Source organism: Stigmatopora nigra, chromosome 11, assembly GCF_051989575.1.
Source record: "Stigmatopora nigra isolate UIUO_SnigA chromosome 11, RoL_Snig_1.1, whole genome shotgun sequence".
In the NCBI taxonomy this organism is placed as follows: domain Eukaryota; kingdom Metazoa; phylum Chordata; class Actinopteri; order Syngnathiformes; family Syngnathidae; genus Stigmatopora; species Stigmatopora nigra.
In genome coordinates, this window is record NC_135518.1 from 4060679 (window position 1) to 4082275 (window position 21597).

At 39.5% G+C, this 21597-nt stretch overlaps 1 protein-coding gene across 1 annotated transcript; it reads right to left on the reverse strand.

Annotated features, from left to right (window-relative positions):
* Positions 1–385: 385 nt before the first annotated feature.
* On the reverse strand, positions 386–20909 carry LOC144204666 (vang-like protein 1). Its single transcript, XM_077728768.1, has 8 exons — positions 20716–20909; positions 13942–14162; positions 12939–13110; positions 7472–8076; positions 6359–6492; positions 3740–3890; positions 3253–3487; positions 386–1471 (listed from the first exon to the last, which is right to left on the reverse strand). Exons 2-8 carry the CDS (start codon positions 14001–14003, stop codon positions 1211–1213), a joined length of 1620 nt encoding a protein of 539 aa, XP_077584894.1. The 5' UTR covers positions 14004–14162; positions 20716–20909; the 3' UTR covers positions 386–1210.
* Between the last annotated feature and the right edge of the window lie 688 nt (positions 20910–21597).

Here is a 21597-nt window from a genome sequence, read left to right on the forward strand (position 1 = left end):
AACTGCGTAGGTTCGAATCCAGGTCGGTGCTCCTGTGTGTAATTTGCATGTTCTTCTGAGCCTGCGTGGCTTTTCTTTGGGTACTCCTTCCACATTCCAAAGACATGCATGGTAGGCTGATTGGACACTCAAAATTGCTCCAAGTTCAGAAAATGAATGAATGAATGAAAGTGAAATGAGAAGCAATAAAAGTCGTGTGAACACTCATTGTTATGATTTGTTCCTCAATGAAATGTGATTGAATGTGTGTCAAAAACAGCCTGAGAACATATGTGAATATCAAAAGGGGGGTACCCTGGAAATGCCCCCAAAAGGATGGGAAATTCAACAAAAATGATCATATATCGACCATCATAATTATTTGTTTGAATGTAATGCTTTGAAATTCAGTACAAATGCATTTTATTAAATTTCTTTTAAACAAATGTGAATCGGACACAGCTTCTGTGACCAAATGTTGAGTAGTACAAAAGACACAAATGCACATATATGTCAAGACAAAGTATGTATAGACATTATAAAACGCTAAGCTACATCAGTGACATCAGTACATAACTATGAAATGCCAGTATTAAATCTAAAATGCAAGTTTTTACATGTGCAGTTTGTCCAAGTGATCAATAGGTGGCAGTAGTTAAACACTCATCCTGACTACTGCACAAGTGTAAGTCCATAACTTATAGCATCCATCCTTTTAAAAAACAAATTAAAATGTTTCCTGTGATCACTTAATATTCTTATATAATTTATCATGTTCCATGCTTTTTTAGAGGTTTTGTAATACTTTTTAAGATATAAAAACAAAAGACCTATACGTTACACTCGGGGAAATGAAACATTGTGTGCTGATGGCAATAGTGGAAGTCATATAGTACACAATATTTGTCCACACAAAGTTAAAAAAAAAAACTAAACCAAAAACATTACAAATCCAGGTAATACACAATTTCAATATAAAAAATATGCAGGGAGTAAAACACATTAACATATAAATACTGTACATTGTGGGCTAATTCAAAACTAGCATTCAAGTTATTATTTTTATGGCCGCACTTTTGGCCAACGTCTTCCTCAAAAGACACCTTTGCATCCTAAAAAGTCACATACTTCCACATGCATACACAACAGTGGGCCTTTTTATTTATTTTTTTGTCCCGACAGGAAATCCATGTCATCTTCTCTGAGCAAAAAACGACAGAACCAAATGCTGTTAAACCGATGTTTCCGACTGGAGAAGAAGCACAAACTTGTGCGATTTGGGATCGACGTAGGATTCGGTGACCCGGATGTATGGGATGCTCTTGACGGTAACAGCCAGGTTGAAGTCAAGGCAGCGGAGTGTAAAGTCAGCACCATCCTTGACGCCACTGGTGACCGACGCCTCGCTCACCAGCGTCCACTGGTCGGCCAGCCAGCGCTCAGGGCCGTACTGCAGTGTGGGGCCCGGGGACAGGTACGTCTCTAGGAAGGCCTAAACAAACAAACAAGAAATCAAAAAGCATTCAATTCATTTTTTGAAAAATATATGTAATTTGTAGGAAAACTAATTATTAAAAGCATCCCAGTGCCGACAGTGGTTAGCTCATAGTTCTGGGGTCCTGGGTTCAAAACCAGGTCAGTCCACCTGTGTGGAGTTTGCATGTTCTCCCCGGGCCAGCGTGGGTTTCTGCCAGGTACTCTGGTTTCCTCCCACATTCCAAAATCATGCATGATAGGCTGACTGGACACTCTAAGTTGCCCCTCGGTATGGCAGTGAGTGTGCATGGTTATCCATCTCCCCGTGCCCTGCGATTGGCTGGCCACCGATTCAGGGTGTCCCCTGCCGCTGGCCGGGAGTCAGCTGGCCAGCCAATCACAGGGCACGAGGAGACAGACAACAATTTAAGGTCACATTCACAACTAGGAGAAATGTACAGTGTCCAATCAGCCAATCATGTGAGTATTTGGAATGTGGGAGGAAACATATTATAATAATAACAATTTGAAAGGTAAAAGTAATTAAAACATTTTATACATATAATTGCACATATATACCACCAGCTGCTGGAATCAAGCCCAGGCCTACCCACAGTGAAGCCATGCGAGTGAACAACTACACCATCAGGCCACTCCTTTTATTATATATACACATATTCTATTTAAGAATTAATACATTACAGCAGTGTTTCCCAACCACTGTGCCGCGGCACACTGGTGTGCCGTGAGCAATGGTCAGGTGTGCCGTGGGAAATTGCAAGAAGTCATACAATGTGATATTGAGAGAGAAAAATTAATATGAATATAAGGAGATTAAAATGGAACTATTACAAGGTTCAAGTCAAAATATGATGGACGTTAAATTGTAGATTATACTATTATTTGATTCAAGTTGTGAAACAGTAATTTTGCTGCTTATTTTTCTCTAAGTCGAAACGGAAGTTGTCTGGTTTCTAGGGCATCAACTTTTGCCGGCGTGAAGTCTGTGTGAGCACAACATTTTTTGCGAAATATTAGGAGATTTAAGTAATATTTGGAGAAAAATCATAAAATGATGCGATCAATAACTTTACTTGGTTATTTGCATCAATCAAACCGGAAGTTGTTCAGGGTCCACAGGCCAAATTTTCGTGACATTAGGTCATTGTGAAAAATTAGATTTTGGAATAATTTTGGATGCGATTTCTGCTGATAAAACTTCGGTGAGAATAACTATTATAAATATAGGCGACAAAGATTTTCAGATGGTGGTGTCCCTTGAGATTTTTTTCAATGCAAAAAGTGTGCCTCGGCTCAAAAAAGGTTGGGATACACTGCATTACAGTATTCACATATGCATATAATTGTGGAAAGTTTAGTATCTACACTTCTTGATATTTTATGGATGCAAAAACATGTACGAATGGTAGAAATAATAGGGATGATCCTACTTTGCTTTTTTTTTTTAATTATCGTGACCATGTCTGGTTTAGATTATCCGCAAAATTTGAGGGAATACTCCAATTCAGGGTGTCCATCGCCTACTACAGTTGGCTGGGATAGATTCCAGCAACCTCACAACCTTGGTGATTATATGCAATACAAAAAAATGAATTAATGTAGCAAATGACTTTCTTTCAAAAAAAAGAAATGTAAAAAAATATATGAGAAATGATAATAAAATTGCACATCTTCTACTTAGAACATAAATAATAATAAAAAAATAAATGAATACAAGAAAAGTACAAGTGGAGCAAACAATCATTCCACAACATGAAGACTGATGAATCAACTGACCTTGGGGCTCATATTATTAATGAGACAGAAAGCCAAGTGCTTCTGGATGCTTTCCATGCTATGGCACTGCTGCCTCCTGGTGGTGCGGAGGTACTTCTGCAAGGCACGTGCCATGGAGGGGAAAACGGCCAGTGCCGCTTCACGCACGTCCATGATGTCTGTTGGGGATGCGCGCTCGTCCTCCTTCTTCATGCGACGTACGTGCGTAAACGCCTCTTCCACCGCCACCACCAACCTTAACAAGGATACCGTCCGTCAAGGTCATAAATCATATTTATAGCCCTGGTGGAATCCATTGTTTTCAAAGTTAATTCATTAGTTGTTATTTTTGCCATGAGTCCACTCACAAATCATATAAAAGTATGGTAACATTATTCTGGCCTTCTAAATGCAAATGTGCATTGAAACCAAACCCATCAACTGATAAAAAAACTGGGCCTTTTGATTAATTGACAATCATCCTTTTGTCTTGTTTCTTGTTTCTTACCTGGCTTTGCGTTTACGGACTCGCCTCTCGTAGTCGGCCTCTTCGTAGTACAGCTCGTTGTGAGCGGTGTCTTTGCGTTTCTGAGCGGCTGCAATGGCAGCCTGGGACTGGCTCCCGTTAGCTGGCGGCGCTCCTGCTGCGCTCCCTGGAGCTGCGCTCGACAAAAGGAAAATCGATGATGTTATCTTATGATGTTACCCAACTTAATCCTTCTGGAGTGTGACGAGACACTTCACACTCTTAAACTCAACATCACTTACATCAATGTTTCTAACGTGGATTGGAGATCACACATTTTCAATGGCAGGAAATAAATTATTTGTAAATATTTTCATTTTATTCAAAACTAAGTTCTCCTGTGTTTCTTTCTATATTTTTCATGTTTCAAAAAAAACAAAAAAAACAAAAACAGTGAAGCTCCATTTATTTATTATAATGTATCTTTTAAAAAAGATACACAATAATGCACTGGCTCTTTCCCGCAACTTAGGCGTAGGCAAGTGAGATCGTAGTGTCCTCACAGGGGTCGCGGGGGGTGTTGGAGCCTATCACAGACGACTTAAGGCGCCAGGAGGTGGACAATTGGTAGTTAGCCAATCGCAGGGCACAAGGAGACAGACAGCCATTCACGCTCACATTCACACCTTGGGGCAATTTCGAGTGTCCAATCAGCCTACCATCCATGTTTTTGGGATGTAGGGGGAAACCGTAGTACCCAGAGAAAACCCACGGAAACCCAGCAAGAACTTTCAAACTCCACACAGGAGGCTCTGGAAGGCATTTCTTCATTTAATTTATTCAAAATATTTATTCAGCTCAGGATTTTTTCTAAAAATCAAAACAAGCGAATATTTAAATATGCTTGTTAATACTGTTATTTATCAACTTTACATAAGTACATACCTAGGTACCTTTTTATTCCTTTTATTACCATTTAATTAAAAAAATAATACTTCATTATGTAATGATCTGTATGTATTATACTTGAGACCTGACATCCACAAACATATATGGTCACAAGATTTTGGATCATGTAGGCCACATTAAATGTATTATTTTGGCCTCCATAACACAAAATGTAACGTCCACAAAAGTGGACGCCAGGTTTTTTAAATCACTTGTGAAAGGTAAAAAGAAAATAAAGCTATAACATTCACTAATCTGATGTACATGTGGATGCAAAATGAGATTGGTGCAGGTGGAAAAAAAATAGAACTTAGAAAATGGGAAGCCTAAGTATGTGAGAAATGAATTATTTAAAGCTTGAAATCCCACCACCCCCCTAGAGGCCTTTCTGTTGAAAAGGGGGAGGGGGATATTCAGCCTTGAACTAACATTCTCTCAACTAGAGGAGCATCTGCAAATACGACATTGTGACGTTACAGGCTGGAAGAAAGAAATTGTAGTGGGATGCAGTGTACTCATTATGTCACACACGCAGTGATTTCCTGTGAAAGTGGCTTGCAAGTGAAGGGAGGAGTCAGACGTGGCGCTACTTACGATTCTGCAGCAACCTTCTCAGTCTGTTTCGCAAGGCTGCTCAAAGAAGATGTGGCCAATTAGCACACAAGATGTGGTGGTTAGTGCTTTGGCCTATGCTTGGGGGTTAAGGGTGTCAGGTTTTTTTTTTCTAACCGTGAAAAAAGAGGTATTTGCGAACTGTCGTCAAGGCAAGAGACAATTCCTTTATTATGGAGGAGGACTGCCATAACTAATCAAAAATGAATCAATGTTGAAATAAGTTCATTATCCTAAAAGTTGATCAGTAAGTGCGTCAACCTCACAGTTCTGGGGTCCTGGGTTCAAATCCAGGTAGGCCCACCTATGTGGAGTTTGCATGTTCTTTCCGGGCCTGGGTGGGTTTACTCCGGGTACTCCGGTTTCCTCCCACATTCCAAAGCATGCATGGTAGGCGAATTTGACACTATAAATTTCCCCAAGGTATGAGTATGAGCGTGATGGTTGTCTGTCTCCTCATGCCCTGCAATTGGCTGGCCACCAATTCAGAGTGTCCCCTGGCTTGTGGCCGATAGTCAGCTGGGATAGGCTCCAGCACCCCTTGCAACCCTAGTGGGGATAAAGTGGTTCAGAAAATGAATGAAAAATGTTTGGCGAAGTAGTTGGCCCGTGAATACTTAGTTGTATATACTTATACTATTTAAGTACATTCATTTTCTGAACCGCTTATCCTTAGAAGGGGTCGCCAGGCGCTCTAGCCTATCCCAGGCAACTATGGGCACTAGGCAGTTTCACTGCCAGTTCAGGGGACATAATGTGTTGTAATACTTAGTTAAAAAGTGAAATACATATGGAAAACACTCATTGCCAGAAATAAATGTCCATTTCATTTCAACTAGAAGAGATCCTTTGATGGTTGAACAGTCCCTCCCAGTTAAAATATATTAGATGTATATTCCTATCAATAGCAGCAAAGGAATTAGGGACTCATAGCAACAAATAAAAAAAAAAGTTTGTGTCATTAATGTATTTTTCGTAGTTGAATCGGGATTATATTGTAGACCGCATATGGGGATATACATGTATCATGATACATATTGTACTGTGAACCCTATATTATCATATGATTCTATTGCCCTACTATACACAAACTGTGCCTACCGTCAACGTTGTAAACTTTGAATCCGGCCGGGTGCTTGGCGGCACGGTGTTTGGTGGCTGACAGGAGGGCTGGGTTGTGCAGCGGGAAATCTCTGTAGTAATACTCCAATACAGTCAGAGCTGCGTTTTGAATGCTGCAGGGCACAAAGGAGACGAAAGCACCAAAAGATATTAAAGGAAGAAACAAAAACAAAAATAAATACTTTGATCCTGAGATACATAAGATTTGGACTACGTCTTAAAATAGCATTCACAAAAGTTTGAATGGATAAATAAATGCTTCAATGATTCAGCAAAAATTATATATAATAATTACATCTTAAAATGAATCAATATAATACATAATGAAATAAATAAGAGGGAAATGCATCCTCTTTCAAATTAGTCTTGAAAAAAACATTTTAAATTTTAAATGAATCTTTAAAAATCTAGAAATAATTACATGAATCTAGACGGCCCGCCGACTTGAGTGGTTAGCGTGTCGGCCTCACACTGGGGGACCTGGGTTCAAGTCAGTCCACCTGTGTGTTCCTACGTATGTATGAAGTTTGCATGTTCTCTCTGGATCCGTGTGGGTTTTCTCCGGATATTCCGGTTACCTCCCACATTCCAAAGAGATGCATGGTAGGCTTATTGGACACTCTAGGTATGAGTGTGGGCGTTAATGGTTTTTTTTGTCTTCTTGTGCCCTGCGATTGGCTGACCACCAATTCAGGGTCACGCCCGCTGAAGTCAGCTGGGATAGGTTCCAGCACCCCCCGTGACCCTAGTGAGGATAAAGTGGTACAGAAAAAAGGGATGAGAAATACATATATCTTGAAATACGTGAAAGTTGAAAGAAACATCAAATTTAAAATACCCAATTAATAACATAATTAATTAATATTACCTGCCATTGACAACGACAGCCATCTAATTAATTGAAATCGGAGAACTTGTGTGAATGTTAATCTTTCAGCACCATCCATGGTAGCTGATGTTTGAATAATGCATTTATTGAATTAACTTTGGCAGTCATGGTCAATCATTAACTAGCAAAATTCCCGAATAAACCGGGTTGGACAACCCTCACTGGCCAATTGGCGCCCAAAAAAACAACAGAACCTCCCATACCTTAGTTGCCCGATGTTGTAGTATCTCGTCTCTCCGTCAGTGGAACGAATGACGCAGATGCTGTAACACGGTTGCAAGTGGCGCAACTCCAGCAGCACCACGGCCAGGTAGTGAACAAAAAGCTGCGAGTCCACCAGTGAGACAGCAAACTGTACCACACCGTGGTAGTCCTCGTCCTGTGCGTCCAGTATTCTGACTCCATAAAAGAGCCAGTAGGACATGGCCAGCAGGAGTGTGAGCGTAGAAAGAAAGGCCCGGCAAGCACACACCCGTGGCAGGCTGGCGCGGGCCGGCCGCAAAAACAGCGCCCAGATGGCCGTCAAGAGCATCAGCAGCTTGAAGGAGAGCGAGAGGAAGAGACCTTCGCAGGCGGCGCCGCAAGGCTGAAGCCTTTCCGGCCATATGACCACGGGTAGAAGGAGGAAGACCAACGGGGTGGCCAGTACCAGCACGCCACCGCACAGCCCCACCGCCAGTGGCAGGTAGCGGCGGAAGCCTCTAGCACGGTCCTGGAGGCCCTTCCCCAAGCCCACCACTTCCTCCTGGGAAATGCTCAACTCCGACGTGCCCGTCACTGCCGTGGTGGTTTCGCCCCAGTTGTCATCCTGGAGGGGAGAAAAAGGGAGTACTATGAGTAGTGGCTTATTCAGATTTGCGGGGGGAATTAAGATTGTCAAAGTTAACTTTGAGCTGCCATTGAAGACAAAAGATGACCAACCAACCCATTTAACTCTGCCAGTTGAAATGGATTGGACAGCTGTTGGCGTTAAGGTGTGTTTTCAATGTCATTTACACTTACTCACACTGGCAGTGAATGAGTTAAATACGTCATTAAATGTGCCAATCTCATCTCATTTAAATTTCTGAACCGCTTTATCCTCACTGGTGTCACCAGGGGTGCTGGAGCCAGCTTACTTCGGGCCAGAGGTGGTGGACACCTTGAATTGGTGGCCAGCCAATCAGAGGGCACAGGGAGACAAATTCATGCATTCATGGTTACACTCATATCTAGGGGAGAATTGGAGTGTCCTATCAGCCTACAATGTGTGTCTTTGGAATGTGGGAGGAAACCAGAGTATCCATAGAAAACCCACACGGATCCAGAGAGAACATGCAAACTCCATACAGGTGGACCAACCTGGATTTGAACCCAGGTCGCCCAATGTGAGGCCGATGCGCTAACCACTCATCCGCCGTGCCGCTAAATGTGCCAATATGTACAATATTTAACTATAAGTAATTTACTCATATTAATTCCCTTTTTCAATTATTATTTCAATTGTTTTAAACCCAAGGCCCCCACTGTGAGGCCGACGCCCTAACCACTCAGTCAGAGCCCCCTAAATGTGTTATATTTTTATTTTAACTCATGTATTTCCAGATTTCTTTATAAAAAAATGAACCATATTTTTACAATGTATTTTCCTTGATTTAATTTTGACGGTTTGATGGGCATAGACAAACACAATGACTTTAATTAGATGTGCAATTGGGCTGGCAGGGGATTTTAGACTGGTTGTAAACACATCAGTGTGACATCATTTGAAAGCATTTTTATTCCCAATCCAACAAAAGCAAAATGAAGAATATGAATGTCATAAGACCCATTTCTGCTTTTTCTACATTATATCTATTTGCAGACTTTTAGACAAATCTTCAGACATGCTTTGAAGCATTTTTTTTAGGGCACCGCACACACAAAATAGATCAATCCCTCTCCCTGCTCATCATCATGAATTAGTGTTACATTCCTCTTTTCATAACTGCCAACACTTCTAGATTGTCACTCATTGTTATAATTAGCTATTCACTGTCATTCTAGTGTGAATACACGTTGCATAATTCTGTCACCATGTAAGGATTAAAAAAAAAGGAAAGAACAACCAAGGCAGGCATTTTCAGTCAAGGCAATTTTCATTATTGTATTTTTATATTTTATGGACACCTTGGGAGCCACTGACAGGGCGGTCCAATCCATTTTGACTGGGAGGGGAAAATGAATGAACGTCTCCTCGTCCCTTTCAGTCCAAATGAAATGGAGGTTAAAGGCTGTCGAAGGGGCTAAAAGATGAGCATTCACAGCCAGTCCAACCAGATTAAATGAATAACATGGCTGTCATTGTCAATGTCAGGTATTGAGTTAATGTGCACATTTATAAATTGTTCATTTATTTATTAATTTTCCATCCTGCACATCCTCACAAGGATTGTGGACTACACCCTAGCCTGGTCGCCAGTCAGCCGCAGAGCAAACAGAAAGACAGAAGACTATCCACACTCAGAAATTTGGTGTTTTTTTGCATGGATATGATCAGCCTAACTGTAGAAAAAAAGCTTTTCTTTCAGCAAAATACCCTGGGCACCTTCTGTTAATTTAGGTTTTAATTTTAGGTCACCTTCCATGGATTTTTAGTCATTTCTGGTTCACCATCTGTTTAGTATGTTCATTTCCTTTGCATTTTGAGGCACGTCCTTAAGAATGTATTGTGGTGATGGGCCTTAGAAACCCTCAAATGTTAATTCTTTGGAAATTCATAGTATCTAAATGGGTTTGCCATAAAGAGTTAATGAATTCCTCTACGGTGGAATGAATGGGGGCAGGGAAAAAGAGAGGCGATGTCACTTGTGAATGTGAAGGTCGATTACTGCATGAGTATGTCTCTTCTAATGCTCATTTTGCTCCCGTACAACAGTGGTCTCTAAAATATTCAACAAAGAGCCACAGAGGGTGCATGATTTCATTCCAACTAAACAGGACAGCATCTTTTTACCAGACTGGTGTTTTTGCAATGAGTTGATCTTAGTCAGGTGCTGTTTTTTTTTAACAGGATCCTTATTGGTTAAACTCTCTATGCTAGATTGGATGGAAAAAATAGCACAATAGCCAATTATGTTATCGATCATGCAATACTTTGTTGTAACAATATTCAATCAGAATAGCATTACTTCATTAAGGTCAATATACATCCAATTCATAGGGGCTGGGAGGATCCCAGTCAAAAAAGGATTGGACGTCTATCACTGTAAATCGGAGCCAAAGAGTAAATACAACTATGTTGGACAATTGTTATAAATATTGAACACTTTTGGCTGTCATTCTGAGATGTCAGTAAACTTTCCTTTATTTCTGAAATACTTTTAAAAAATCCTTTAAAAAAAATTCAAGCAAAAATGTTATCTTTTGATATCATGATGTTTTTCATGTAAAGTGAATTGTTATTTTTTATTAATTTACATTTTTTAATGAAGAAAAAGGATTGAAACATTTGGTAAGCATTCACCTTTTACCTACATTAATAAACTCAAAATTAAAAGCAGTAAATATTCTATAACATAACATAAAAGGGGGCAGCAGATATTTTGGTCTATTCATGTATACATTTTCCATACCGCTTACCCTCACAAGGGTCGCAGGTGGTGCTGGAACATATCCACGCCAACTCTGGGCCAATCAAAGAGGGCATTTTTCATACTTTCTGTTTTAGTGAAAAACCTGAAGTCGATGCACATGATCCACTTACACAGGCCACACAAAACGATGTGGTGGGACGGATTTTGTTTGACACTACTGCACTAAACAATATCCTTGTGACAGAGCTAATACATGAACTGCATGAACATTGAGGATTATTGAGATTAACGCTGCACTAATCAGGGCAGCAGATCACCACATTAATGCAAAGATTGGACAGAGAGGCTCAAGAAGGAATTAGCGCAGTGTCACGGGCTGAGGCCAGGGCCAAGCTGATTGTGCGCTATGGCTGTTATATGCTAAAAAACCATAGACATAAGCCCCGCTGGAGATGGACCAGAACCAAAAGGCCTTCCATCTGGAAACTAGTGCAAGTGAAAGCTAACAAAAGTTCATTCGCTGCTAGCTAAATCACAAATGAACGTGTCAGCCAACCCACTTCAAATGGGATTGGATATCTCGCTCCATCAATGGACACCCCCAATGACTTAAGAAGTTTAAAGAAGAGGATATGGACCATATCTGACATCAACAATGTCTCTTAACAATTCATTCATTCATTCTTTTTTTGAACCGGTTTATCCTTACTAAGGTCACGGAGGGTGCTAGAGCCTATACCAGCTGACTTTGGGCAGAGGCAGGGGACACCCAGAATTGTTGGCTTCCCAATCACAGGGCATGAGAACACAAACAACCAATCACACCCACACCTATACCTAGGGGCAATTTAGAGTGTCCAATCAGTCTACGATGCATGTTTTAGGAATGTGAGAGGAAACCAGAGTAGCCGGAGAAATCCCACGCAGACCCAAGGCGAACACCTTTTTAAATCATATTTATTCTTCATTAGACTCTTCTACATGCATACTATCATTGATACTCATTGGTTAGCAACAGTGAAATAATGTTCTCAAAATAATTCAAGACTTTTTTTTACTTTCAAAGTGGTAAAATGAATAATAAATGCTCACATTTTCATGAATTTTTACATTTAAATTCTTAGTATGGCTCTCAAGCAATAATGTTTGAAAATATGAATTGTTTATGGCTCTCTTCGTCAAAAAGGTTGCCAACCCCTGTACTAACCACTCAAGCCGCCGGACCGCCCCTCTAAACAATTCATCCACTCTTAAAATAGTTTCATAATAGATTATTTCATTCATCATGCAAATGAGCAAGCGATTCCCTTCAAAAGAAAATGCATGGTTTAGACTTGGGAAACCCGATCTGCTGCCCTCTGGTATCAAGTCCAACATCAGAGCTACAAGGTGTTATTAACGTGTGTGCGAATACGATCAACGGCACCTCTCAATTTTCCTCAAAGCACCCAAAAATGATCTAAGGTAAAAAGAATTTACAACTAGTGCATATTATCTTACAACGTACACAATGGATGGAAGCTTTGAGCTGGATGTCACATGACATTGTGGAATGTGATTTTTTTTCTTCTTGGTAAGATGAGAAGAAAAAAGATAGCCTCATTATTTCTTTCAAAGAAGTTGACGCGAGGTGTGATTTCTACCAAGCAAAAGCAATTTTGACAGAAAATGATAACAAGTGCATAGAAAATTACAATTTCTATGAATCTTTATAATATTGGGATCCAACTGTAAGAGTAACAATAATCCTTTGGTGATCTCTTGACACTATTATACTGTATATGTTTGGATGATACTAAAACAGTATACAGGGATTAAGCGCTGTGATTACGGCTCACGTGGATCATAAGTGAAGGGTTGTCACTATGAATCAACAACAAACAACTTTAACATTAATGATAGCTACAGCTATTTGATGAATCATTTGGAGGCATGTTGACCTAGGACATGTCCAAATCCTCTTCTTTAGACTGTACATTTTAATCAATTTACAACAGGGTGTTAGGGTCGCGGAGTGCTCGAGCCAAACCTGACATGACCAGGCTGATTACACCCTAAATTGGTCATAGTCAGTTTTCAGATTGAGGAAATAAGGGTTTGTGGGAGGTCTGCTTACCTGTGCCTCGTCCGGTGGATCAGCTCCCGGCGAGGCTTCTCCAGGTAGCGGCTCGCCATTGTGCACAGGTGAATCCTGGGAAGACGTCTCTGGCGGATTAATGATGACAGATTTTTCCGAGCGGCTGCTGTCTTTACTGCCGCTGACCTTGTGACGTTCGCGGCCTCGCTCGCTGGACGGAAGACAGAGAGGATGGTGTCAGGTCAAGGCGGTAATTGTATTGTGGCATTGGCTTTACAACAATATATGATCAATTAAAATCTTACTGACAAGGAAAAAAATTACAAAATTTAAAAATCCTCCCCATACAGAACACCCCATAGTGCAGTTTTTCTCCCATCTAACTTTGGTGCACGGTGCGTAGGATCGATTCCCGCTTGGTGACGATGTTTGTGAGTGAGAATGGTTGTTTGTCTGTGTACTACAACTGACTGGCGACCAGTCTGGGGGGGTAATTTGCCTTTTGTTCAAAGCCAGCTGGGAAAGACTACAGTACTCCACTTGTGGATAAGCAATTTGGAAAAAGGAAGGAATAAATGACTTTGCTGATACATTTCCCTTCCCAATTTAATGGCACATTCAGCTCCCATAAAATGGAAGAAAAACTGTTGGTTATTATTATTATTTTAAATTCTTGCCATTGCCCCAAAATTAATAATAAGTGGCTGGGGAATAGAACAAAATGGTATCTAAATTCCAATGAAAGTTACCCATAAGCAGAGGTGGGTAATATATGAAAATATGACTTATGTAGTGTAGTAATTCAAAAAATATTCAAGTACAACTGAAAAAATATTTGATGAAAATAATACTCAAATAACTACAAATAAATCATTAAGTTCCATAAATACATAAGGCTGAACTTTTTGCATGGATTGATTTTGTGTACCAATGCTATAGTAAGATAATAGTAAATAAAATGTTCTTAGGCAACAAAAACTCGATTGATTAATAAGTGGTAATTGGACTGAAAATATTGCTTTGTGGCACCACTGAAACTCACCCGTGTCGATTTGACCGCCCAGAGCGGCTAGAGTAGCCCGAGTGGGTGGACTCGGTGTCCATTCAGTCTGCTAGTGGGTTTCTTTCTTGTTGCTATGGGAGGCGGTGAAATGTCCTCGGGAAGACCACGGCGGTCGCTATGGAAACAGGCCTATAAAAGACCTTAGGAATCCACGGCCGGTGACTACAACCTTGGACAAGTTTTTTGGCAACTGCACTGACCTGGAACAAAATGGAACAACAACATTATTAAGGTTTTCGTTTTACTTAACTGCTGTAATGTTATCTTCTAGTCTTCAATTAAAAGCAAGACACCATGTCACTGTGATTGGCTGGCTACCAGTTCAATGGCAGTAATAAATTAATGAAAATCTGTATAACATTTTGAATGATAATTTTATAAATACATGAGATTTATTCTTTTTAAACATTTTAAAAGATAGAAGAAAATATCTTGTATTTGAAACATATTTCTTTTTGTTTATGATAAAATCCAACAAATTGTGTTTTTATTTTTATTGTATATTCAAAATATTGTAGATTTTTTTTAGAGGTTCACTCGCCTGACTTCGGTGCGGGCTGAATTCATGCTGTGGGCGGTATGATTGTGGGTGTGGATTGTCGTTTGTCTGTACGGGTGCCCTATGACTGACTGGTGACCAGTCTAGGGTGTAGTAAGACTTTTGGACAAAGTTCGCAGGGATAGGCTCTGGCAGTCCTTGCGAGGATACGCGGGACAGAAGATGAATGGGAAAAAAAATGAATACCGTCATCAGCACCCAATGAGTTCATTTATGAAACTATACTAAAGTTGAGGTAGCCCGGTGGTAGATTGGTTAGCATGTCTAACTTCACAGTTCTAAGATTGAGGGTTCCATCCACGGTGGGTTTCAACCTTCTTGTTTAGACTTGTTTTTCTGGGTACTATGGACACTGGTAGGGTGGTTGAACACTTCCCTAGTTATGAGACTGAGAATGAATGGTTGTCCATCTCATTGTGCCCTGTGATTGGCTGTCAACCAATTCAGGGTCTGGTCTGGCTTGTCTGGTATCATGGTTGGCTGGGATAAGATTCCAACACCCGCCACGACCCGACGTGAGTAAAAGCGGTATGGAAAATGAATGAATGGGTTTTTAGAAAAATACCAACGTTAAGAAAAAAATTAAATTTTTCCCTATGTAAAAATAGGAATACACAATTACAACATTTATCTACATTTAAACACAATTGAAATCCTATTTACTGGACAAGTATGTGTTAAAAAGTGTGGATCTTAATATAAGGTGTTCCTGCTTTGGTCTGATATAAATGCTTGAAACCAAAGCCTGAGCTTGAACTCCTGAGTGTGTGATAAAAATCAAAAAGTCAATCATCTGCAGTTGAGAAAGCCCCAGATGTTTGATTGTAGTGATGATTTTCAAGTGTGTGTTTAATAACACTCATGTTTTATTCATCGCATATAGACAGGCATTCCTTTCAATGACAGGCACAGAGCTGATGTCTTGTGTCCGTTGTCCTGGCAACCACCTGTCTAGCACCCATTAGAAGCCCAGTCTTGCATGGAGATAATTCACTATACAGATTGTTTACAAGCTATTTGTCATCTCCAAAGCTACACCTCAATTACCCTACTTATTTCCATTTTTACATATTTATTTACATATGATATATATATATATATATATATATATATATATATATATATATATATATATATATATATATATATATATATATATATATATATATATATATATATATATATATATATATATATATATATATATATATATATATATATATATATATATATATATATATATATATATATATATATATATATATATATATATATATATATATATATATATATATATATATATATATATATATATATATATATATATATATATATATATATATATATATATATATATATATGCATATGAAATTTTTCATACATTTTCAAGGTAAGCATACAAAATGTTTTAATTTTCATTAACTCATCTGTGCAGTCCATTTTGAGTCTGTCTCTTTATGGCAATGGATGCCTCGCACCGTCAAGAACACTGATTATTTCTTGCCAACGTCTCCTCATGAAAATTGACTGGACATATTTTCCTGTCAAGGGCATCCAACTACTTAAAGAGTGTTTATGCAGGTGTAAATGAGGCGCCATAAGATGCCATATTTGTTTCTACAGCTGGACCATCCATTGTTACTGTAGCAACGGCGGATCCAGAAGCCTCCAATTAAATAATAACAATCAATCACACTGAGGGATCAGAAAGCCAGACTTGTTTGTGCGCATACAAGTGGGGGCGCGGAATATTTTTCAGCGCATACAATGCCCTGGCGTTGCACGCTTAAATGAATAAGCTGAATGTTTGATTAAAAACTGTTAACCTCGCCTCCTGGGTCAGAGGAAGCCAAAAGTGGGCCAAGTTGAGAGGTGCCATTGAACTGGGCCAGGCGGAAAAAATATCCCCCACAGGGCAAAAAAAAAAAGATCTGTTTCAAACAGGCAGAATCGTATTAACTCAGTCACTGGTATTCCCGGTTTATATTGCGGTTGTTAGTAAACAGTGATTTTTTAAATAATAAAATGTCATGTATCAAACTTGAGGCTCAAGGGCTAGACTAGGCCGGTACATTGTTTGGGTGGTCGCAAATGTAAATCATGTGCATTGACATTGTATGTCACTAAATCTGGATACCTTTTTTTGCAGAGAAATAAAGAATTATTCATAAAAAAATAAATATTCAATAAAAAGTGGGGCGGTGGAAAAGTAGTTTGTACATCCGCATCACAGTTCGGGTAATCAAGAGATCAATCCCCAGTGTGTTCCAACCTTCCTGTGTTGAGTTTGCAGGTTCTCCCCGGGTCTACGGGGGTTTTCTCCGGGTCTTGGTTTCCTCCCACATGGATGGGTCTTTAAACACTCTAAATTGCCCCTATGTATGATTGTGAGCACGAATGGTTGTCCATCTCCTAATGCACTGCGATTGGCTGGCAACCAATTAAGAGAGTCCCTTGCCTGCTGCTGCTTCTGGCATTGGCTCCAGCACCCACCCCGATCCTTGTGACAATATCATAATAATTGGAAAATGAATGAATGGATGTTTTAATTATATAAATAAATATAGTAAAAACAATACATATGTATATCTTTTGTACTGTATATCCTCACAAAGGGTTGGAGAGGTTGCTGGAGCACATTCAATAATAACACCACCAAACGGTAATCGACTACAGGCCATGTCAGGAGAGTGAACCGCACCACCATCAAGTGTCTTATAGAGTAAATAAACATAAATAAATAAAAATGGAAAAGAAGAAGAGAAGATTTTGTTTGTGTCAACAATGTCTATACACCAGTCATTGAATATCCATTTTTTTTTGTCTATTCATTCATCCATTTTCTGAACAACTTGCCTTCACGAGTGTCTCGGGAGGTGCGGGTGTTCAACCAGGCTTCATGCATGTTTTTGGGAATTGAGAGGAAATTGAAGTACCCTGACAAAACCCACACAAGCCTTGGGAGATCATGCAAACTCCACACAGTGAGGACCCACCTCGGATTGAACCCACGATCCCAGAACTGTGAGGCCATCATGCTAACCACTCGTCCACTAGGCCATGTTGTGTATTCATTTGATCATTAATATATTGCGACAGCACTTAGTTGTTCGACTTAACGATCCTATGAAAGAAACCATAACTACAATGTGACCCTGTGACAAAGATTTTGACACTTCTTCCAGTAGCAGGTAATAATATAACAATATGTCAAATTCCTAAAAAAAATTAAAGAGATTTCCCTTTGAGGCATTTTACTGTAGAAAGCAGCACGTCAAGTCACGGGTGAGTGCCCATGTTTGCGCTCGAGTACCCCGGGAAGAGAGTGAGGAGCGAGAAAGTGACACTAATGTAAAACAAACACTCATTAGTGTGTTTATTTTTTGGGTCATCACGTGTGAGCGCATCCAGTCGTTCAATGAGAAAACATACATTTTTAATGTAATATTGTCAGACTATTACAGGCAACAAGGTCTGGATTTGTAATCTCTTGGTGCCGAGCTACTTTAAATCAGGACAAATGATCTTTTAATATTTAAAAAAATAAATAAATGAGGACAAATACACGGGGGAACTTGTGTAAATATTCTAAGATTTCTGTAGTCCACCAAAAAAGCAAATTCTTAGTAATTAATACAAAATATATAGTTGCCAAATGGAAGGCACAAGGAGACGAACAACCATTCACGCACATTTAGAGTTTTCAACCTGCATTTTTTTAAGATCTGAGATGAAAACCAGAGTATAGTCATACCTCTACTTACAAATGCTAGGTACGAACTCCTTTGATATGTAAATGTAAGTCTCAACATAGAAAAACAAGAACCAAGTTATGGAATCCCTCCAAAAAATGTAAATGCCTGTATCCGTTATTTTATCACAAAGTTGTCCCAGTAACATTGCGCCCTGCTTTATTTCCATTTTAAGCCTCCCACAACAACGACTCTCTTTTGATGGTCGTTTGTCATCATGGAGTTCTTTATTTAAAATTATTGGTGCGAATGAAATAAACGGTTTCTGTTATTCAGAGAAAAATGAAGATAAGAAAGCGGCGTGTGGTTGACTGATATTGCAAGGCAACACAGCTGGCGGTAACCCACCTACAAGCATCACTATGCTATTGAGGTAGAGGGAAGAATTAAACGCCTTCTTGGGATGGCCTCTTTGCTGAATGATGAAATGGAGAGACTGTTAGTCCTCTGGAGTTCTATTTAATGATAAGTGTTCATGTGCTAACTTTCCCTTCCTCCTTACTGTAATGTATTGCACGAATAGAACATGTTTCTGCATCCTTGTTATTCATTTCAATACATTAGTAAATAATTTTCTCATCATTTTCATTCATTTTGCCTGTTTCTCACATCTTCCATGAAAAAGTAGGACACTATTATCATTCAGTTTTTAGTTGGTCGTTATTTTTTTGGAGGACCGTGGCAAGTATTACAGAATTAGTACATATAAAGTACTGCTCTACTTACGGAAGATCCAAATTATGATAAAAGTTACGGAAACAATTAATTTTGTAAGTAAAGATATGACTGTACCCAGAGAAAACCCACACAACTACACACAGTGAGGACCCACATTCGCAAACATCTTGATGCTAATATTAATGAAGATGGGTCCTTTATGTATTATTTATTTTACATTTTTTAAATGAAAAGAAATACAAAATGTTAAAGATCTGTAATGAAAACAAGATTCAAACCTGCATGGGTCTTCTCTGGTTTCTTCCCACATTCCAAAAACATGCGTGGTAGGCTTATTGGACACTCTTAATTGCCCCTAAGTATGAGTGTGAGTTTGTATGGTTGTCCGTCTCCTTGTAACCTGCGATCGGCCTGGCCACCGATACAGGGTGTCCCCCGCATCTGGCCCGGAGTCAGCTGGGATAAGCTCCAGCACCCCCGCGACTCTAATGACGATAAAGAGGTTCATAAAATGAGATGAGATGAGATGAGGTAAGATTAAAACTTAATTGTGTGTGTGTGTGTGTGTGTGTGTGTGTGTGTGTGTGTGTGTGCGTGCGTGTATAGTAATCTAAGTTCATGTAATTAAAATTTAAAGTTTATGTTACGAGCGCATCCATCAAGTCTCTCTACTGTCCTTTCTTGCTTTTCCGTCCAGTCTTTACTGATTAATGTTAAATTTAAGTATTGAAGATCATAACCACTGGAGAGGTATTTTTTACTTTGTGAGTAGGCAGTGAATTAGAACCAAAAAAAAATGTTTTTCCATTGTAATACCGTTTTTATGGTGTTTTTTTTCAGAGGTTGGCGACGATTTAATTTCTATTTAGTTCATTTTTATGGAAAAAGTTGATTTGACATATGAGTAAATTGACATATAATGTCAGTCCCGGGAATGCATTAAGCTTGTATCTTAAGGTATCACTGTAATATTAATCGAATGCTCCGCCATGCATCGACACAACCCAAAAAGGAGTGTTTCCTTCTTCAGCTCCACTAACATCAAACCACCCAACAAAGTGAGGTAAGGAATGCAAGATCCGGCACCTTGAATGACCCGGCCCGGCCCACACTTCATCACATGCTGAGGCCTAGTTGCCATGGCACCTGCACCCCCCCTTAGCACCACACCTCTTCATCCTTGTGATCTCATGCGCGGTGACAGACGTCCAATTCTTTTGAACTGGGAAAGGGCGGCAGTGAATTTAACATTAGTTCCTTCTATGCCAGCCCTTTCAGTTAAAATGGTTGAGCATCTACTAACGACAAAGTCATTGAAATTCAGAGCAGAATGATGAAACGAGACGGATGATTGAACGCCTGTCATCCTTGAAAGGAAATGGAATATTCTCGAAATGACTTCATCCCTAACAGAAATCCATTCGAACAGAGAATATGGCAGCGAATGAACATTCATGCATTAGTTGCCACCTTCCCACTTCACATGAATTGGACGTCCATCGCAGCCGAAGGCACACAATGAATTAAAAACGACTACATTCAGCTGTACTAGCAATGCGATGAAGAGGTGCCTTTTTCTTTTGCATCGTTCAATAAATGACAAAACAGTATCAGAGTTGAATTTTAGGCCATCCAAAACGGGCTTTGTGCAGGGCGTCACGTGACCAAAGACCTGATTTAACGCGCTAATGCAGTCGCAGGTAAAAGGCGAGCAGTGGATTCTCCTCCACGTGGATTCAATTCATCAAAAACGACGCTGCTTACCTTTCTCCCTCATCGTTCCTCACGTGGAGAGGCAAATGTGGCTGTTCTCACTAGAGCGAGAGCGGCCATTGTGCAGACGAGAGGAGGACCCGGAGCGGAAGGCACCGTGAAAGCGAGCTTCTCTTCCCTTCTCTCTGCCTTTGCTCACACACGAACATGGTGATGAATTCAATTAGCGCGACGACGTCTGTGGCCGCAAGAGGGCACTGTTTCAAAGCTGCAGTTTCCATAACGTTATCGTAATGCGCATGCTTTGTACCCCGCCTGCCTACAGCAACCTTGTAACAATAAGCAGTTCAGAAAACGAATATATGAATGATTATTTAATCATTAATAGACGTTTTTTTAAACCTTTTTTTTATTAAATGTGTGACACCATCTTAGGAAAGTATCTAAGCTACATTGGTATTATTTTTAGGTCATTCAGAAAGTTAAATTGTTATTATTTAATAAATAGTGGGTTTTTGATATTTTTCAATAACTAAGTGATTTTCAAAATTAATCAAATGTTGCTTCCAACACAGCGACAATAAAGATTTAAATGAATAAAAAAATAAAACATCGGCACATTAAATGATTCTCATGTATTTCACAGGGAAAGTTAATAGTTCTTGTTATTTTCATAGTGTTTGCTATAAAGAAAGGCAATCTGAAATAAATACAGGTTTTGAAAAAAAATAGTTTATTTTATTTAATATATTTCCTTAATGGAAATTTGATGTTACCAAAAGTCTCTCAACAGTTGTAGAGATTCACATAATCCTCCCAGTCCTGAAGGATTAGACATCTCTTGCCGTTAACGGCATCCAGTGAGTTAATCATCCAACACATGAACGTCCTTCATAACCCCAGTCCCATTTGTGGCCAGTGTGCACCCCCCTC

Excerpts from the sequence above, each read along its gene's own strand:
- LOC144204666 (XM_077728768.1), bottom strand. The coding sequence starts at position 14,003 with ATGGACACCGAGTCCACCCACTCGGGCTACTCTAGCCGCTCTGGGCGG. Across the intron at positions 13,111-13,941 it reads GGGCGGTCAAATCGACACGG|CGAGCGAGGCCGCGAACGTC; the intron begins GTGAGTTTCAGT and ends TCTTCCGTCCAG. Across the intron at positions 3,488-3,739 it reads GTCCGTAAACGCAAAGCCAG|GTTGGTGGTGGCGGTGGAAG; the intron begins GTAAGAAACAAG and ends ATCCTTGTTAAG.